The 18,745-nt window shown below is 46.3% G+C and overlaps 1 protein-coding gene across 1 annotated transcript in view; it reads left to right on the plus strand.

Moving 5' to 3' along the window:
- The window catches only part of LOC138681523 (interferon-induced, double-stranded RNA-activated protein kinase-like), a 167,733-nt gene that overhangs the window by 15,731 nt on the left and 133,257 nt on the right, over window positions 1-18,745 (plus strand). Inside the window, exons 4-7 of the mRNA XM_069769100.1 lie at window positions 1,560-1,615; window positions 8,547-8,595; window positions 12,412-12,515; window positions 17,418-17,550. Coding sequence (XP_069625201.1) covers window positions 1,560-1,615; window positions 8,547-8,595; window positions 12,412-12,515; window positions 17,418-17,550 — 342 coding nt within the window. The remainder of the gene's footprint in view (window positions 1-1,559; window positions 1,616-8,546; window positions 8,596-12,411; window positions 12,516-17,417; window positions 17,551-18,745) is intronic.

Raw genomic sequence — 18,745 nt, forward strand, 5'->3', positions numbered from 1 at the left:
GAGGAGATGCCATCCACACAAAGCAAGCAGGAGGACGGCATCACAATAAAGAGAGGCGCTGGACCAAAAAGAGCGACACCCATCGGACTGGACTGCCTCGCAGGTGAGTATAATTAAAGTTTTTTTTCTTCTCTTACAGGTCAGGTTGGGGGCTTATATACAGCATTACAGAATGCTGTATATCAGCCCTGAAAGGTGATGGCCATAACTCATATCGGCCAAAAGTGCTGACAGGTTCCCTTTAAGATCAATGGGCCAAATACAGATCCCCATGAGAATCTGCCTCCAGAGCTTATTTTAAATGAAAGGGGGTGTTACCAGTGTTATGTAATAGCTGACAGTCTGCTCTCATGTTCACAGAGCTGTGTGTGATTCCAACTAATACAGTACAGCATTACAAACACATCTGCTTAGTTCTTCAGCTTCCATCTCATAGGCAGATAATGTGGGGGAAGGGTAGTTGTTACACCCACCAGTCTCACGCCCTCCAAGCGCTTCCCTACTCACCCTGCGTTTCACTCTGCTCCATCCAGTACTTGACCATCTCCCTGAGTTGTGCTGGTTGTGAGTCATGGGGGGCGCGGCCAAATTCTGAAGGCATTTGTATCCACTCTGTCCTGCAGAGATTTGCTTTCCCAGCCTATTATCTGCTAGCAGGTGATATATCAGGTGACTCCACCATCCATTCCTTGCCTGAATGTTGATTCCTAGCCTGCTAGCACCCGGTTATGCATTTGTCAGTGTTCTTGTATACCTTTATTGACTCGGTCTGTTTATCTGCTCAGATTGACTACTCCATCCCTCACTTTGACTTTATTTTGTGAACCCATGCTGCTTGCGCTGACCTCAGACCATCTGACTACGCTTTTGACTTCCTCCAGTACCTCATACCAGCACCTCTGACCCTCCAGTCAGCTGCTGCAGACATGGGAACTACTATGGAGTGGTACCTGATGACTACCGGCATCCCAGCCTATCGTCACCATCAGAGGCCCTAGTGAAGACCTAGTATACACTTAGTCACCCCCTCCATGGTAAACCCGGTCCGTGGCGCATTGGGTCCACAACCACCAGCATTACGGTAGTACAGCAGAGCTGACTGCACTGACTAGAGAGCTGTAGCTGCAAATGTATTTGTCCTGAGAAAAATTTAAACTCTGCTTCATTGTATAAGTTGTAATCAGATACAACTCTGCAAGCTCGGTTGACAGCACTATGAGTTAATAACTGCACCTGTTTGTCAGGAGACAAAGCTCAGCTCTGCTGTGCTGCGTTAGTTATAATCACAGCTGTGCAGAGCTATAGGAGAGCAGACTGTCGGTCATTAAATGTGTCACACTGGTAAAGTCCCCTTTCATTTGAAATACATGCTGAGCTCTGCATACCTCCCCCACATAAATCAGTGGAGTGGGTGGGGTTATACAGAGCTCAGCATTCAGCGAACTTGTAGATCTGCAACAGAAAACAATTTTTAGTTAAAACTTCAACAATCATCAAAGGAAATTACAATACAGGAATCAAGGTTTAAAATCTATATTTGTTTTCTGTTTATTTTGCAGCCTCAACCAGTAGCTAACTCCCCCTCCCCAGCAAGTCCTGCAGTATCAAATATAAGGTAATTCAGACATTGTTTAAAGGGGTATTCCTATCATTAGAAGTTCACCTCTATCCATAGGATACGTGATAACTCGCTGATTGGTGGAGAACTAACCTTGGATCTTTACCTATCCTGAGAATGGACCTATGCAGAGCCCTGTCTCTATAGGACTGCTGGAGATAGCTGAGTAAAGCATTCCGTTTTTTCCTGCTGTCACGTAGAGCATTAAAGTGCCACTCCAGCATTTATTTGTGTTTTTTTTCTGCATAGCTGGAGAGGTGCTTTTATTCTAAGATTCCTGACCCTAGTCTTATACTTACTAGCCGCCATCTTCACCTGTTTTCGGTGCCACTTTGGACCTGCTGCACCATCTTGTGACATCTACTTCTGACTGGCCAGAAGTATCGTCAGTAACGTGAGCTCCGGTTCTCTATGGCAGATCATAAACTGCCATAGACCGACTAGAGCGGTGTCGATAGATGGTGAACTTACATTAGAAGCACCACTCCAGCACTGCAATAAAAAAACAACAACAACAAAAAAAAACAGGCTGTAAATCAGACACTTGCCAACACCTTTTTTGTTTTATAACCTCTTATTATTTGCATTACCTTTTTATTAGTTATTTCAGTGTTAGTGTGATATTTTTGTTCATTATCTTCTCATGTACGGGGAACCTTTCAGATCCCCCAGATTGTACCCACAGCTACTATAGTGGTATGGGTGCAGAGTTCTTTCATGGATTTCATGTAACTTATTAATGCTGCAGTGTTTGAAGAATATAATTTTATCCTGCGGCTTTACATGTGAGGATAGGGCAGGACGAATCAGTGCGGCATCTTTTCCTCCCTGACTAGTTCTGCCTCGAATCTTATAGTCACACCTCTTTTGGCTTGATTGCCAGCCTACCAACAACAAATTGCTATAATAATGTACATTATTTACATATCTGTAACAGGGTGGTCTTATTATGGTGCCCTAAGCCCCGACGTGGGTTACCCCCATGGGATTATGTATTGCTTGATTGCCAGCCTGGATAATGGTAGGACCCTAATGCAAGATGTCAGTCACTTCCTGTGAGGCGTAATTAGAAGACCCAGGACTAATTTGGGGGAACAAATGCCACACTGGGCTAGTCCTGCATAGTTTTCATATGCACCTCTTTACAATACAATGTTATTCTTCAATCAGGGCAGTAATAATATGGCACGTAAGACACCTATTCAGATTAAAGAAATGCGCACTGTAGTAGCAGCGGATCTGACAAGTTTCCCTGTCCTGTAAATTCCATTACATGCCACATGTTACGTCCTATTAATTTATATTTCTCCATCGCCGCATTGGGGGACACAGGACCGTGGGTGTATGCTGCTGCCACTAGGAGGCTGACACTAAGTAAATACAAAAAGGGTTAGCTCCTCCTCTGCAGTATACACCGCCCACTGGCTCCGGATAATCTCAGTTCTTGCTTAGTGTCCGTAGGAGGCACACTGCGTCTGTTTTTCTCCAGACGTTCTTATTTTTTAATTTTATTTTTTAATTTAATTTTTTAACTTTGCGCAAGAGGATGAAGGGGCGACGGACCCTTTTAAGGGGGCCGATCTCCCCTGAAACATCAACAGGCGAGGACGGAGAATTTACTCCCTGTACGCTCTCCTGCGACGTGGGATGTTCAGCCGTGAACTAGCCCTGTGAAATCCTAGGGGAACGAACCCTTAGGATACACAGAGGCCACCTTCCATGTGTACAGTCCGGCCGCTCTCCCTCTGCACCACCACTGAAGAACAGCGGTGTTGCATGGAGCTCCCCGCACATTGCGAGAAGCGCTCCCCATACTCTCAGCGGCCATCTTTGATGAGAGGAAACCTTCTGGACGGCGCCTGCACCTTCTCCTCCCGATCACAGCGCTGCGACAGGACACAGGACCTGGGTAGGTGCGCTGCACACTGACACAGGCCCTCCTCCTGCACACAGTGCTCCGCTTTTTTAGCTGCACATAAGTGCCCTACATCAGCCCTGCACGGATGTCAGCAGTACAACATGTCTCTGCCTAAACCCTCCAAAAAGACTGCAAAAACACATACGGTGTTCTTCACTTCTTGCACCTCCTGTCAGGCTGCGCTACCACGCGGGCATACTGCTCCGCTCTGTAATGCTTGTGACTCTAAATGCGCTCAGGAGCCCCCCGCCGCAACCGAGCCCACGGTGACCAGTCCCCCTGAGTGGGCTTTTGTCACTTTCGCAATCTATGGCTTCTTTGACTAAAGCTATAGACTCCCTCCAGGATCCAACCAGGAGCAGGACCACTAATCTGCCTATTCAGGAAACTTCCCCTATGGCTGCGGAATCTTCAGCCTGCAGGAGCCGCTCTCATTCTAAGCATAAGCGGCCATCTAGGAAGCGCGTCTGTAGCTCGTACCCCAGGCTCTCTGGTGCCTCGGTGTCTGTTAGCTCCGCTTCCCGCTCTCGCTCCCCAGGCACCTCTTCCGACCAGGACTCTGAACCTGAGTCTGATAGGCCTCTAGATCTGGAGTCGCAAGGTTTTCAGAGCTCTATAGATAGTCTCATTGAGGCCGTCAACCAGTCCCTTCAGGTTGATGAGGAACCGGCGACCTCCAGTACGGATAATTCGGTGTCCTTCAAAAGGACCAAACGTACTCAAAGGGTGTTTGCCATTCACCCGGAGTTCCAGGACATAGTCCAGCGACATAGGAAGCGTCCAGACAAACGCTTTCAAGGCCAGAGATCTCTGGAGGCCAAATATCCTTTTTCTTCTGATCTCTGCAAACAATGGACAGAATCCCCTCCTCTGGATCCTCCTGTTTCACATTTGTCCTCTAAAACCCTTCTATCCATGCCGGACGGATCTTCTATCAAAGATCCCACAGATCGCCTAGTTGACAGTCTCAACCGTTCAGCTTTTGAAGCTTCAGACTCGGCACTCTTTCCCTCCTTCGCGACTGCCTGGGTAGCCAAAGCCGTGACTTGTTGGGCAGACTCTCTGCATAAGGCCTTACAGAACAGTGATCTTCCTTCTGACATAGCGGATCTAGCAAATCAAATTTCCTTGGCTGGCGATTACTTAGTAAACGCTTCCCTGGATGCGGCGAACTGCTCTGCACTTGCTGCTTCAAATGCTGTGGCGATTAGGATAGCGTTATGCTTGAGGAACTGGCGAGCGGTCTCCGCATCTAAAAAGTCCCTCACGTCTCAGCCATATTTCAGTGGCCGTCTTTTTGGTGAAAAGCTGGACAAGCTGATTTCAGACACTACAGGGGGAAAAAGTACTTCCCTCCCCCAGCAGAGATTCATACAACCGTTCTGACGACAGCAGCAGGCTCGTTTTCGGCCCTTTCGTGGAACTTATGCATGGCATTCCTCGGACAGTTCCCCTGGTTCGAGACTCCGCGCAGGCAGAGGCAAAAGCCATCAGACTTCATACAGGCCCAACCATTCCTGGAGGGGCCGCTCCACACAGTCTAGGTCCAGGGGATCTCGTGCCCAACCATCTTCCTCTAAATGACTCGCAACCTCGTCCGGACGACACCGGCAAAGTAGGCGGACGCCTTCTTTAGTTTCGTCATGCCTGGCTCCCAGTCGTTCAGTGCGCAGTCGTTCACGACGAGTATGTCAGGGAACTGGTGTCCTCCGGCTACAAAATCGATTTTTCCTTCCCCCTCTAACCCGGTTTTTCGTTTCCAAAGCGGGAGTGCGAGCTCAGGCTTTTTCCCAGGCCATCAAGTCGCTCCGCCAAGACGGAGTAATTGTCCCTGTCCCAGAGGACAACACGTTCTGCTGTTTCTATTCACATCTGTTTATAGTCCCCAAAAGGGATGGAACAGTCAGGCCCATCCTGGACCTAAAGCTCTTGAACAGATTTGTCAAAGTCCGTCATTTCAGGATGGAATCCCTCCGTTCCGTCATTGCCTCGATGGAACAAGGCGAATTCTTACCATCCAATCGACATTCGGGATGCGTACCTCCACATCCCAATCTCCCCACCTCACCAAAGGTTTCTTCGCTTCGCCGGCGGACAGGAGCATTTTCAGTTTACAGCTTTGCCTTTTGGCCTCGCCACTGCCCCCAGAGTTTTCACAAAGGTCGTGGCGGCGGTCATGGCCATTCTGCATTCCCGGGGTCTAGTTGTGTTTCCCTACCTAGACGATCTACTGGTCAAAGGCCCATCTTTCCGAGCCTGTGAGGAGCGTTCGCATTTCCTTAGATACTCTTTCTCGGCTGGGCAGGTTGATCAATTTAAAAAAGTCATCTCCTGTTCCAGCTCAACGGATCTCCTTCCTGGGCATGACCCTGGACACCTCCCTAGGGTTGGTGCCTCTTCCTCGGGACAAGGTCCTGGCTCTTCAACAGGGGTCTGGAAGCTCCTTCAGTCGTCCCCTTGTTCCATCCGTTTCGGCATGAGGATTCTCGGGAGGATGGTGGCCGCAATGGAGGCGAATCCATTTGCGCAACTACACCTCCGTCCCCTCCAGCGCGCTCTGCTGGATGCATGGGACGGGAATCCTTTTTCCCTTGACCGTCTGTGTCTTCTCTCTCCTCGGGTCAAGCAGACACTCCATTGGTGGATGCCCTGGTCCTCTCTTATCCAAGGTCCTTCCTCCCAGTCCATTGGCTGGTAGTCACTACTGATGCCAGCCTCCTAGGCTGGGTAGCGGTCTTTTGTCATCACACTGTGCAGGGAACCTGGACTCATCACGAGTCTCGCCTTCCAATCAGTATCCTGGAGATACGTGCGATTCGGCTGTCCCTAAAACAGTTCCATCATCTCCTAGCAGGCCGTCCCATCCGTATCCAGTCGGACAATGCCACAGCTGTGGCTTATATAAATCATCAGGGGGCACCCGCAGCAGAGCTGCAATGCGCGAGGTAGAGCACATCCTTCGCTGAGCCGAAAACAACCATTCGGTCATATCGGCCGTTCACATTCCAGGAGTGGAGAATTGGGCCGCGGATTTCCTCAGCCAGCAAGGTCTTGCCTCAGGAGAGTGGTCTCTCCATCAGGACATATTCCAACAAATCTGCCTTCGTTGGTTTACTCCGGACGTAGACTTGATGGCTTCCTGTTTCAATGCCAAGGTACTTCAGTTTGTGGCCCGGTCCCGGGACCCCAGAGCAATGGGGGCGGGCGCCCTAGTCCTTCCTTGGAGTCAGTTTCGCCTTCCTTACTTCCCCCCCCCCCCCGCCCCTGCTTCCCAGAGTCTTCAGGAAGATCAGGGCAGAGGGTGTCCCGGTAATTCTCATCGCCCCGGATTGGCCTTGCCAGGCGTGGTATGCAGAGCTGGTCCAACTCATCGCAGACGTTCCTTGGCGCCTACCAGATCTACTTTCTCAGGGCCCGATCTACCACCAGAACAAAAGGGCCCTGTGTTTGACGGCTTGGCCGTTGAATCCTGGGTTCTGACTCAAGCAGGTTTTTCCCATGAGGTAGTTTCCACCTTGATCAATGCCCGAAAGCCGGTGTCATCGCGCATCTACCATCGGACCTGAAGGATCTTCTTTGATTGGTTTTCAACATCCCTAACATCCTGGATTTCCTCCAATCCGGTCTGGACTCGGGGCTTTCACCGAGTTCCCTTAAAGGGCAGGTCTCGGCCTTGTCAGTCCTTTTTCAGCGGAAAATTGCTTCCAAACTTCAGGTCAAAACCTTCTTTCAGGGAGTATCTCACATGGTGCCTCCCTACAAAGCGCCTCTAGAGGCTTGGGACCTTAATCTGGTCCTAGGTGTCCTGTAGGAATCTCCCTTCGAGCCGTTGCAGGACATCTCTCTACCTCTCCTTTCATGGAAGGTGGCCTTTCTCATCGCTATTACCTCGATCAGACGAGTCTCGGAGTTGGCTGCTCTTTCCTGTCGGATGCCGTTCCTTACGTTCCACCGGGATAAGGTGGTCCTCAGACCGTCCCCTACTTTCCTCCGAAAGGTGGTGTCTTCCTTCCACCTCAACAAGGATATCGTACTTCCGTCATTTTGTCCGTCTCCAACGCACCGCGTGGAAAAGGCTCTTCACTCCCTGGATCTTGTCAGAGCTCTCAGAAAGAGGGTGTCTAGGATGGCACCTTTTCGACAGACGGATGCTCTGTTCGTGCTCCCGGTGGGACACCGGAAAGGGCTGGCCGCTTCTAAGTCGACAGTCGCCAGATGGATTCGGTTGACTATTCAAGAGGCTTACTGCGTCAGAGGCAAGCCTATCCCTACGGCCTCAGGGCACACTCCACTCGGTCAGTGGGTGCTTACTGGGCCATTCGGAATCAAGCGTCTGCAGAGCAGGTTTGCAAAGCTGCAACCTGGTCTAGCCTGCACACCTTTTCAAAGCATTACAATGTTCATACTCAGGCTTCTTCAGATGCAAGCCTGGGTAGGCGTATTCTGCAGGCAGCGGTAGCGCACCTGTAGACAGCAGGTGCCATAAGTTTACACTGTTGGGTCCACCCAGGGACTGCTTTTGGAGGTCCAACGGTCCTGTGTCCCCCAATGTGACAATGGAGAAATAGGGATTTTTGTGTACTCACCGTAAAATCCTTTTCTCCGAGCCACTCATTGGGGGACACAGCACCCACCCCTGTTTTTGGCTTGTTGCCTATGATGAGTGTTTTAGTCTTTGACATGTTGTTCCTACGGTTACATATTGTTAATCTCCTACTGCTTTGCTACGAACTGGTATTATCCGGAGCCAGTGGGCGGTGTATACTGCAGAGGAGGAGCTAACCCTTTTTATATTTACTTAGCGTCAGCCTCCTAGTGGCAGAAGCATACACCCACGGTCCTGTGTCCCCCAATGCGTGGCTCGGAGAAAAGGATTTTACGGTAGTACACAAAAATCCCTATTTTCACTTTTGGAAGGCGGTAAGCAGTTTTGTTGCAGCTTTTTTTTTTAAACTTTTTATTGAAAATATTGTTGCTACAATTTCTTGCGATTTTTTTTTTTTTTCACAGACCTGAACCTAGTCCATCGCTTGCTAATGGAGCTGCCAGCAACATTGTGGTATGCCACCCTGTTTTATTTTTTATTTATTTGCATTTCAGTTTTCTTTTCATAATAACATGTGGATTATCCCAACAAATGCTACTTATTAGCACTTCAAGAAAATTTCTGACTGAGAAGTGGAAAAAAATCTGAAGACATTCTAGGTCGCTTGCTTTTCCAATTATCCCTCTGCCCTAGCTTAGGGGCCCCACATACTTGGCTTTGGCCAAGAATGGTTCAGCTGGTCATTTGGCCAGCAGCTATGTCTTCTGACTCCTCTATATAAAGGAGCTTGCACTTTGCTGAACGCTTTTATGTTGCCTACCAGCCTGTCACTGACAGAGTTTTCTAATGTCGGCTTATCTCACCAAGAACAAAAGGATTGATAATCCAATATCAGATCTGTCCAATTCTTGTTTTTTCAGATATTACCTGTTGGCAGAGAGTCAGGAGGCCCCAATGTATATTAGACTGTTGGCCGAACCCACCAATAATGGTGGCTTTGGCCATCGTTAGCTGACCATGTGTGGTTCCTTCTCACTTTGAAATGGCCACCTTAGACAATCAGGAGGATCCCTCCATTTCAGGCAGCCGAATCTCTTCCAGGTGACTTAGAACAGGTTTGCGCGGGTAATCTTCTTAAAGGGGTGGTCAAAAGCTAACATTTATTTTAATCCTAAATGTCTATTTAATGTTATAATCTAATCTCTTTTCTGATAAACTTTAATTAAAAAGTCTGTATTGATCCATTGATCCCTCACTACATTATCTAAATACTTTATATATACAGTTGTACTCAAAAGTTTGCATACCCTGGCAGAGTTTTTGCTTTCTTGGCCTTTTTTTCAGAGGATATGAAAGATAACACCAAAACTTTTTCTCCACTCATGGTTAGTGGTTGGGTGAAGCCATTTATTGTCAAATGAATGCAGCACGTTATCAGAAAATACTGGAGGCAAATTTGCACTCATCAGCCCCGAAGCTGCGCATGGGACGTACTTGGAGGTTGCAATATGACAACGTTCCAAAACATAAGACCAAGTCGACCTGTCATTGGCTACAGCAGAACAAAGTGCAGGTTCTGGAGTGGCCATCTCCGTCTCCTGACCTCAATATCATGGGGAGATCTCAAGCGCACAGTTCATGCTAGACAGCCCAGGAATTTACAGGAACTAGAGGCTTTTTGCCAAGAAGAGTGGGCAGATTTACCATCTGAGAAAATAAAGAACTTCATCCACAACTACCACAAAAGACTTCAATCTGTCATTGATGTTAGATGGGGCAATACATAGTATTAAGAAATTGAGTATGTGAACTTTTGATCAGGATCATTTGGATGTTTTGGGTTATCATTATGATTTAAAAAGTGAAAACACAATAGTTTGACAATAAATGGCTTCACCCAACCACTAACCATGAGTGGAGAAAAAGTTTTGGTGTTATCATTCATATTTTCTGAAAAAAGGCCAAGAAAGCAAAACTTCTGTCGAGGTATGTACATTTTTGAACACAACTGTATATTTTGTTTAACCTACTTTCATTTTGTTGACGCTTTGTTTGAAAGTCTCCAGTGCATGCTGCCATATTCAAATAAGACTTCATTAGGGGGCAGAGGCTGTGGACAATGCTGCAGCCTCTACCCCCACCCCCACCCTGAAATGAAGCTTCATCAGTACCATCTGTGTTTCAGCAGCTGGGCTAGTCCCTTCTATACAGAGCATGCGTCAGTTGTCAATTCCGATGTATTCTTTGTAGGATCTTGTGACTGTGCAATATTCTTTTAAATACACAGTGACAGTGCACTCCTTCGTTTGCTCTGATGAGTGACGAGCTAGTAAGAGAGTGCCCTATCTGTGCACGTTGTAAGGAGAGTACCTGGCAAGCAGGCATCAACCTCTATACTGCAAGTGATGCTGGGTAAGCTCCGTACAATGTGCACTGACTGAGTTCTGTTGCCAGCTCATCACTTCTCATCAGAGCAGGCAATGAAGCTCAATGTCACTGTGCATTAAAAAGAACATTGCACAGTGACAAGATCCTATACGTCAGATCCTATACTTAGCATACGTCGGAATTGGTAACTGATGCATGCTCAGTATGCTCAGTATAGCAAGACTAGCCCAGCCTGAAACAGACGTTATTGATGATGCTTTGCTTTAGGATGTGGCAGACGCTGCTACAGTGACCGCTGCCTTTGCCCCCGGATGAAGTCCCGTTTGAGTATCCCAGCATGCACTGGGGGTTCTCAAACAGAGCATCATCAAACAGGAAGTCGGTAAAAAAAAATAAAGCAGTTAGATAGCATGGTAACTTTTTAATTAAAGCATATTAGATAAGGGATTAAACTATGAAATTAAAATCGACATTTAAGATCAAAGTAAATGTTAGTTTCAGACCATCCATTTAAGTGCATGCGTATAGATGACCAGCATATCATTCATCGGGGCAGGAGCTTCTCTTTTTCTTGCTCGCTACAGCAAGGGAAATCGACAGGATTAACACTAGGGTTAGGGCGTGGATTATAAATATCCTTAGGACTAGGGTTAGTGAAAGGATTGAAGCCCCCGTACACATTAGACTAAGGTCAGCTGAACCCGCTAGATTGGCCGACAGTGTAATCTTATGGGGTCTCCCAATTCTTCCTCCACAGGTGGAGCCGATAGAGAGAAGGATCCGGCATGTCAGATTTCCAATGGCTGATCCTTTTCTTCTCTAGTAGATAAGCCGCTCCCAGAGGAGTCTGGCAATGGCTCTTACAGAGAACACGAGTGCTGGAGAGTAGTAAGGGACTAATTGAACAGCAGTGGAGATTTGAGACTGTAGAGACTATGATCGCAGTGATGCGGTAGCAGAGCCTATGAAGAAGAGGCATATACTGTCAGATTGGCCTTTTAACTCGTACCACAATGTCTCCTGTTCAGTATGATGTAATAGGAATACAAGCGAACAATAAAATGTATAATATGGGATTTTTTATTTATGTTCTCTGCTTTGAAGGGATCCTGTCATATCCAATAACGCTATTAACTTGCAGACGTAAAGTAAATCAGCAGGCTAACTATTACCATTATGGATGTGCCCGACTTCTGTACTGAAATTTGGCACCCGGGAGAGCACAAATTTTATTTCTATCTGTAAGCATGCCCCGGCACTGACTGACAGCCAGCTTTGTAATGATGCACTGCACAGTCAGCTGTCAGTCCGTGCAGGGCGTGTTCTCAGCTGCTGCTCTCAGTGCTGTGAGTGGTGACTGTAATTGCTTTGGGCATGCCTGTATGACCAAAAGCTGCATCTTTCAGGAGAAAGTTCATTTTATCCTGACTGCCATACATTTGGCAAATCCATAACGCTGTTAATCCACAGATTAACGCTATATCTGCAGGTTAATAGATAATTATTAGAACACATAGGTTCCCTCTAAATCTTTTCTGTGAACATTTATACCTTTTTTAGGAGCTTCTAACAGCACTAAGTGTTGCGGCACAAACCCTTTAAAGTGCGACAACCATACCACACATCCACCCAAAAATCTGTAAATGTATGCATTTCACACTGCCACTATTTATCCATGCGCCTCGTAATACAGTTTTTGCACTGTAGTTTAGTGGCTTCTTATCAAAACTTGAGTCTGAAACACCTGTCTTGAAGAATTCTTCCCTCTGTGATTCAGGTTTCAAAAAGGAGGACCAACATTTTTTCCCAGCATAAGTTTACAAAATCATAGATTGTTCAATCATAGATTTATACATGGAGTCAAATTCATACACTCATGTATTTTAAAACCACATGCTCTCTCTAGAACTCTCTTATAATTGCATCCATTTTTTTATGTAGGTAGACCTTAACTACATTGGATTCTTCAATGAATTTTGCCAAAGAAATAACTGCTTGGATTCTAGATTTGTGGCTGAGCGCAGAGGACCTCCTCATTTGCCAGAGTACGTGAATATTTTAAATGGGTTTTTTGGGGTCACAATTTTGTTGATTTCTGTGAATTTTAATAAATGCTCAATTATATTTAACACTTTAACCCCTTAACAACCGCCAATGCGCCTTTTAACGGCGGCAGTTAAGGGTACTTATTCTTCAGCGCCGATTTTTACTGGCACTGAGAAATAAGGGTATAGCGCCCCCCAGCGTCGGAAAATCTCCAGGGACACGGCTTCTGGATAACGGCGACCGCAAAAAAAAAAAAAAAGTCCAATTTCACATGTATTTCTCTCTTCACTGATATGATCTAGCACATCAGAGGAGAGAGAAATGGGGTCCCTCAAACCCACCTGTTACGTCCAGCACCCCTCGGTCCCTCTGGCTCTGTCCTCCGGCCCTCGACGTAATCTTTCGGGAAGAAAATGGCGGGCGCATGCATATTGTGCCTGCTGAAATCTGCTGGATGGCACCCGACAACAATAGGAGATTTTTTCTATTGGTCCATTTTGATCACTGTGATAGACCCTATCACAGTGATCAAAATAAAAAAAATAGGGTAGTAGGGTTGGGCTAGAGTTAGGGTTGGGGCTAGGGTTAAAACTGGGGTTAGGATTATGTTGGGGTTAGGGTGGGGTTGTGGTTAGGGTTATGGGTAGGATTGGGATTAGTGTTAGGGGTGTGTTGGGGTTAGGGTTGAGATTAGGGCTGTCTTAGGGTTGGCTTTAGAATTGGGGGTTTCCAATGTTTAGGTACATCAGGGGTCTCCAAATATGACATGGCGCCCGCCAATGATTCCAGCCAATTTTGGGTTCAAAAAGTCAAACGGTGCTCCCTCCCTTCTGAGCCCTGCCATGCGCCCAAACAGTGGCTTTCCCCCCACATACGGTGTATCAGCATACTCAGGAGAAATTGTGCAACAAATTTTGTGGTTCATTTTCTCTTCATACCCTTGTGAAAATAAAAAAAAGTTTGGTCCCACAGTATATTTTTTGTGAAAAAAGTTAAATGTTCATTTATTCCTTCCACATTGCTTTAGTTCTTGTGAAGCACCTGAAGGGTTAATAAACTTCTTGAATGTGGTTTTGCGCATCTTGAGGGGTGCAGTGTTTAGAATGGTGTCACTTTTGGGTATTTTCTGTTATATTTACTCCCCATACTCACTTCAAATGTGAGGTGGTCCCTAAAAAAAAGTTTTTGTAAATTTTGTTGGAAAAATGAGAAATCGCTGATCAACTTTTAACCCTTATAACGTCCTAACACAAAAATACAGTATTTTCGGATTATAAGACTCAATTTTTTCCCAACAAATTTGGGGGGGAATATTGGGTTGCGTCTTATAATGTGAATATACCTTACCGGTACTGTTGCTGCAGGCCGCAGGCTGGGATGAAGGGGTGTCCGGCAGTGCTGCAGGTGTCTGGCGCTGCTACCTAGTGCTCTGCGGGTGTCTCCGGTGCCCGGCGGCGCTGCGGGGGTGTCTGGCAGTGCTACTGCTGGTCTCCGACGCTGCCCGATGCTGCTGCAGTCTCCGATGCTGCCGGGGCCCACCCCGTCAGTCCCATGGTTTCCGGTGTGGTGGACTCCTGGAAAATGGCAGCCGGGCGGGGCAGCGCATGGGCAGATGGAGATCTTGGCACTGAGATCTCGGGAGATGAGATTTCAGCGCTGAAATCTCATCTCCCGAGATCTCCATCTGCGCATGCGCCGCTCCCACAGCGGCCATTTTGCCGGAGTCCACTGCACAGGAAATCATGGGACTGCCGGGGCTCTGGCCTTTCACAAACTGTCAGCGGAGCCCCGGCAGCATCGGAGACCGCCGCAGCAGCATCGGGCAGCGCCATCCGGGCACCCGCAGCACTGGAGACACCAGCAGAGCATCGGGCAGCAGCGCCGGACACCCGCAGCAGGACCACCGGATACCTCCCCCAGCACCGCCGAGCACCGGAGACACCTGCAGAGCACCGGACAGGACCGCTGGACATCCCCGCTGCACCGTCGGGCACCGGAGACACCCGCAGAGCGCCGGACATCCCCGCTGCACCGTCGGGCACCGGAGACACCCGCAGAGCACCGGGCAGCAGCTCCAGACACAAGTAGCACTGCCGGACACCCCTTCATCCCAGCCTGCGGCCTGCATCATCACCCCACTCCTGCCTCCTCCAGCAGCAACCCTGGGTCGCCACTTCACTGCAGCCACCACCTCCGGTAAGCAGTAAGACGCATGGATTATAAGAAGCACTAATTTTTTTTCCCCTGTTTTTCTTCTCAAAATCTGGGGTGCGTCTTATAATCCAGAGCGTCTTATAAAACGAAAAGTATGGTATGTTTCCAAAATTGTGCTACTGTAAAGTAGACAAGTGGGAAATGTTATTTATTAACTGTAATGTGCGATATGACTCTCTGATATAAGGGCACAAAAATGAAAGTTTGAAAATTGCAAAATTTTCCAAATTTTCACCAAATTTCCGTTTTTTTCATAAATAAACGCAAGTCTTATCAAAGAAATTTTACCACTAACATGAAGTACAATATGTCATGAAAAAACACTCTCAGAATCAGTGGGATCTGTTGAAGCGTTCCAGAGTTATAACCTCAAAAATTGACAGTGGTCAGAATTGTAAAAATTGGCTTGGTCATTAAGTACAAAATTGGCTCTGTAACTAAGGGACTAAGGACAAAGGTATTTTTTGTTTGAGCTTTCATTTTTTCCTCCACCTCTTTCAACATCCATAACTTTTTTATTTTTCTGTCAACATAGAGGAGTAGAGGCTTGTTTGGTTGCTGGACGTGTTGCAGCTTCATATGAATGGCACCATACATTTTACCACATAATGTACTCAAACAGAAATGCAATTCCGACTTTGTTTTTCTGGCTTGTTTTTCTGGTGCTCATTGTGGCACCCTCGGAGATTTGTGTGCCCAAACTCTGACCAAGGTTTCAGACCTTAACCCCTTCACGACCAGATTTTTTTTTTTTTTTTCTCCCCCTTTTCCCAGAGTCATAACTTTTTATTTTCCAGTCAGTATGGCCATGTGAAGGCTTGTTTTTTTGCGGTTTGTACTTTTGAACAACACCATTGGTTTTAACATATCATGTACGGGATTAGTGAAGTGCTTTCGGTAAGCACGAGTTAAATGCCGCTGTCAGAAATTGCGATTCCACCGGCAACTTTTGCAGGCACATATCAGCAGTATAGAGCAGCTGCCATGTGCCCGGAAAGGTGCGGGCTCAGCGTCGGAGCCCGCACCAAATGGAGGGAGTCTGACTTCAGCGTACTATTATGCCCGATGTCAGAAAGGGGTTAATTAACCTGCTATGGTTCCGGCTTGTTCACTATCATCATTAGGAAAGGCCAGGTGATGCAAAATACCCAGTTTTATAGATACCCATCTTCTAACCTTGTGCCAAAAAAAGTCAGCCATGGGTTCTTCGCCACTGCCTAACACTCTGAAAATGAAAATGGTGGAGACCCACAAAGCAGGAGAAGACTATAAAAAGATAACAAAGCGTTTTCAAGTTTCCCTTTCCTCAATTTGAAAATTAATTTAGGAATGGCAGTTAACAGGAACAGTGGAGTTCAAGACGAGGCAAAATTTCAGCGAGAGCTTCTCATAGGATTGCTAGAGAGGCAACACAGAACCCCGCTTACCTGTAAAAGACCTTCAGAAAGATTTAGCTAACTCTGGAGTTGTTGCACATTGTTGTACTGTTCAGAGAAACTTGCACAAATAAGGCCTTCATGGAAGAATCATCAGAAGAAAACCTCTCCTGGATCCTCACTATAAAATTCAGCTTCAGAAGTATGCAAAAAAAATCTAAACAAGCCTGATGCATTTTGGAAACAAATCCTGTGGACCGGTGAGGTTAAAATAGAACTCTTTGACCACAATGATCAAAGGTAAGTGGGGAGAAAAAAGGGCACAGAATATCAGGTAAAGAACATCTCGCCAACCATTAAGCATGGGGGTGGATCAATCATGCTTTAGAGTTGTGTTGCGGGGAACATTTCACTGGTAGAGGGAAGAATGGATTCAATTAAATTTCAACAAATTCTTGATGCACACCTAACACCATCTATAAAAATAAAGCTGAAGTTGAAAAGAGGATGGCTTCCACAAATGAATAATGATCCTAAATATGTCAAAATCCACAATGGACTACCTCAAAAGGCACAACTGAAGGTTTTACAATGGCCCTCACAGTTCCCAGATCTGAACATCCTTGATAATCTGTGGCTAGACCTAAAAATAGCAGTGCATGCAAGACGACCCAGGAATCTACAGAACTGGAAGAATTTTCCAAGGAAGAATGGATGAAAATCTCTCAAACAAGATTTGAGAGACTCTTGCCTGACTACAAAAGAGTTCTCATTCTGTAATATTTTCAAAAAGGGGGTGCTACTAGATACTAACCATGTAAGGTGCCCAAACTTTTGCATCGGCCAATTTTCTTTTTTGTAATTTTTAAAATGAAAAATATGAAAATATACTTTTTTTTGGCTCACAATACAAAGGGTATGTGTCATCTTTAACTTCAGACCTTTTAGAGAACATTTAATCTTCAACTTGCTTAACAATTCACAATAACAGTAATTTTGACCAGTGGTGCCCAAACTTTTACATGCCTCTGTAAATGTACTGTATTTTTTTAAACCTCTTTTCAAAGACTGCTATAACAGGTCTAGAATATGCAACCTTTATGTCAAAATGCACCCTTTCTAGGCACTTTTAAAGTTTTGGAGTAATAATAAATTGCGGGAAAAAAATTGAAAAATTTGACATGGGCTTTTACAACAATTTGACTCAATTTGTGCAAAAAAAGTTACAAAGTAATGATAAATATCCTGGTGTATATTTTGCCCTAACTGGATACAATTTTCTCAACTCTAAAATCCCTTTTGGTTTTGTAGTTTTTTCTGCAGTGTAGAAATTGGCAAAAGAAAATTTCCTGCAGCTGAAGGAAAAAGTAAGAAAGAAGCAAAAAAGAATGCTGCATATTTGGCATTAAAAGAGCTTAAGCCGGAATATCCTGGGGATCTCCAGGTATATTATCTTTTATCATAAAAATTTATTATTACCTTTATCATAAAATGCAATAAGCAAGTACATGTTTACCAAGTTTCTAAAATAAGCACCTCCATCATAAACGTACATTGATCATAGAATAATGATTTTCATAAGAAATGAACAGGTCATGGGTAAACTCTGCATAAGTCAAAAGCTGCTAATCAGTGGTGGAGGTATGGTTACATAGAGCAATTGACGAGGTGGCATAAGACAGCTAGTCCTCTAGTGTTAATCTCCTGCTGATAAAACACTGATTTTATTGAAACTGTAGCAAGCAGCCTATTAAGTAACACATTGCTAGAGTCAGGGTCTCCGCTCTTACATCATGATACTCTCAGATTACATGGCAAATACCTGGTGACAAATTACCTTTTTTTTTTTTTTTTAATGAGTCCAGCTATAGAGTGATATAGCAAATGATTTCAAATACAGTATAGCAGTCTCCATCCATTCAGCCTGACCGACAACTGCGGCTCGTACTGAGCAGTGCAGGAGGAGGTCACTGAGGATTTGTCAATCACACTTGGTTCGCAGAGATTGAGTTAAACTTTCATAAAAGATTATACAGATACTAGCTATTGAACCCGTTCTATGCCCGGGTGGCGAGCATTTATATTGGTATATGGTCTCCATCCTGGTATGTGCTGCTCCATCCTGCGCCCCCATCCTGTCATGTGCTGCTCCATCCTGCACCCCCATCCTGTCATGAGCTGCTCCATCCTGCGTCCCCATTCTGACATGTGCTGCTCCCATCCTGCGCCCCCATCCTGTCATGTGCTGCTCCATCCTGCGTCCCCATCCTGTCATGAGCTGCTCCATCCTGCGTCCCCATCCTGTCATATGCTGCTCCCATCCTGCGCCCCATCCTGTCATGTGCTGCTCCATCCTGCGCCCCCATCCTGTCATGTGCTGCTCCCATCCTGCGTCCCCATCCTGTCATGTGTTGCTCCCATCCTGCGCCCCCATTCTGACATGTGCTGCTCCCATCCTGCGCCCCCATTCTGACATGTGCTGCTCCCATCCTGCGCCTCCATTCTGACATGTGCTGCACCCATCCTGCGCCTCCATTCTGACATGTGCTGCTCCCATCCTGCGCCCCCATCCTGTCATGTGCTGCTCCCATCCTGCGCTCCCATCCTGTCATGTGCTACTCCCATCCTGTGCCCCCGTT

This window comes from Ranitomeya imitator, chromosome 5 (assembly GCF_032444005.1).
Source record: "Ranitomeya imitator isolate aRanImi1 chromosome 5, aRanImi1.pri, whole genome shotgun sequence".
Classification (NCBI taxonomy): Eukaryota; Metazoa; Chordata; class Amphibia; order Anura; family Dendrobatidae; genus Ranitomeya; species Ranitomeya imitator.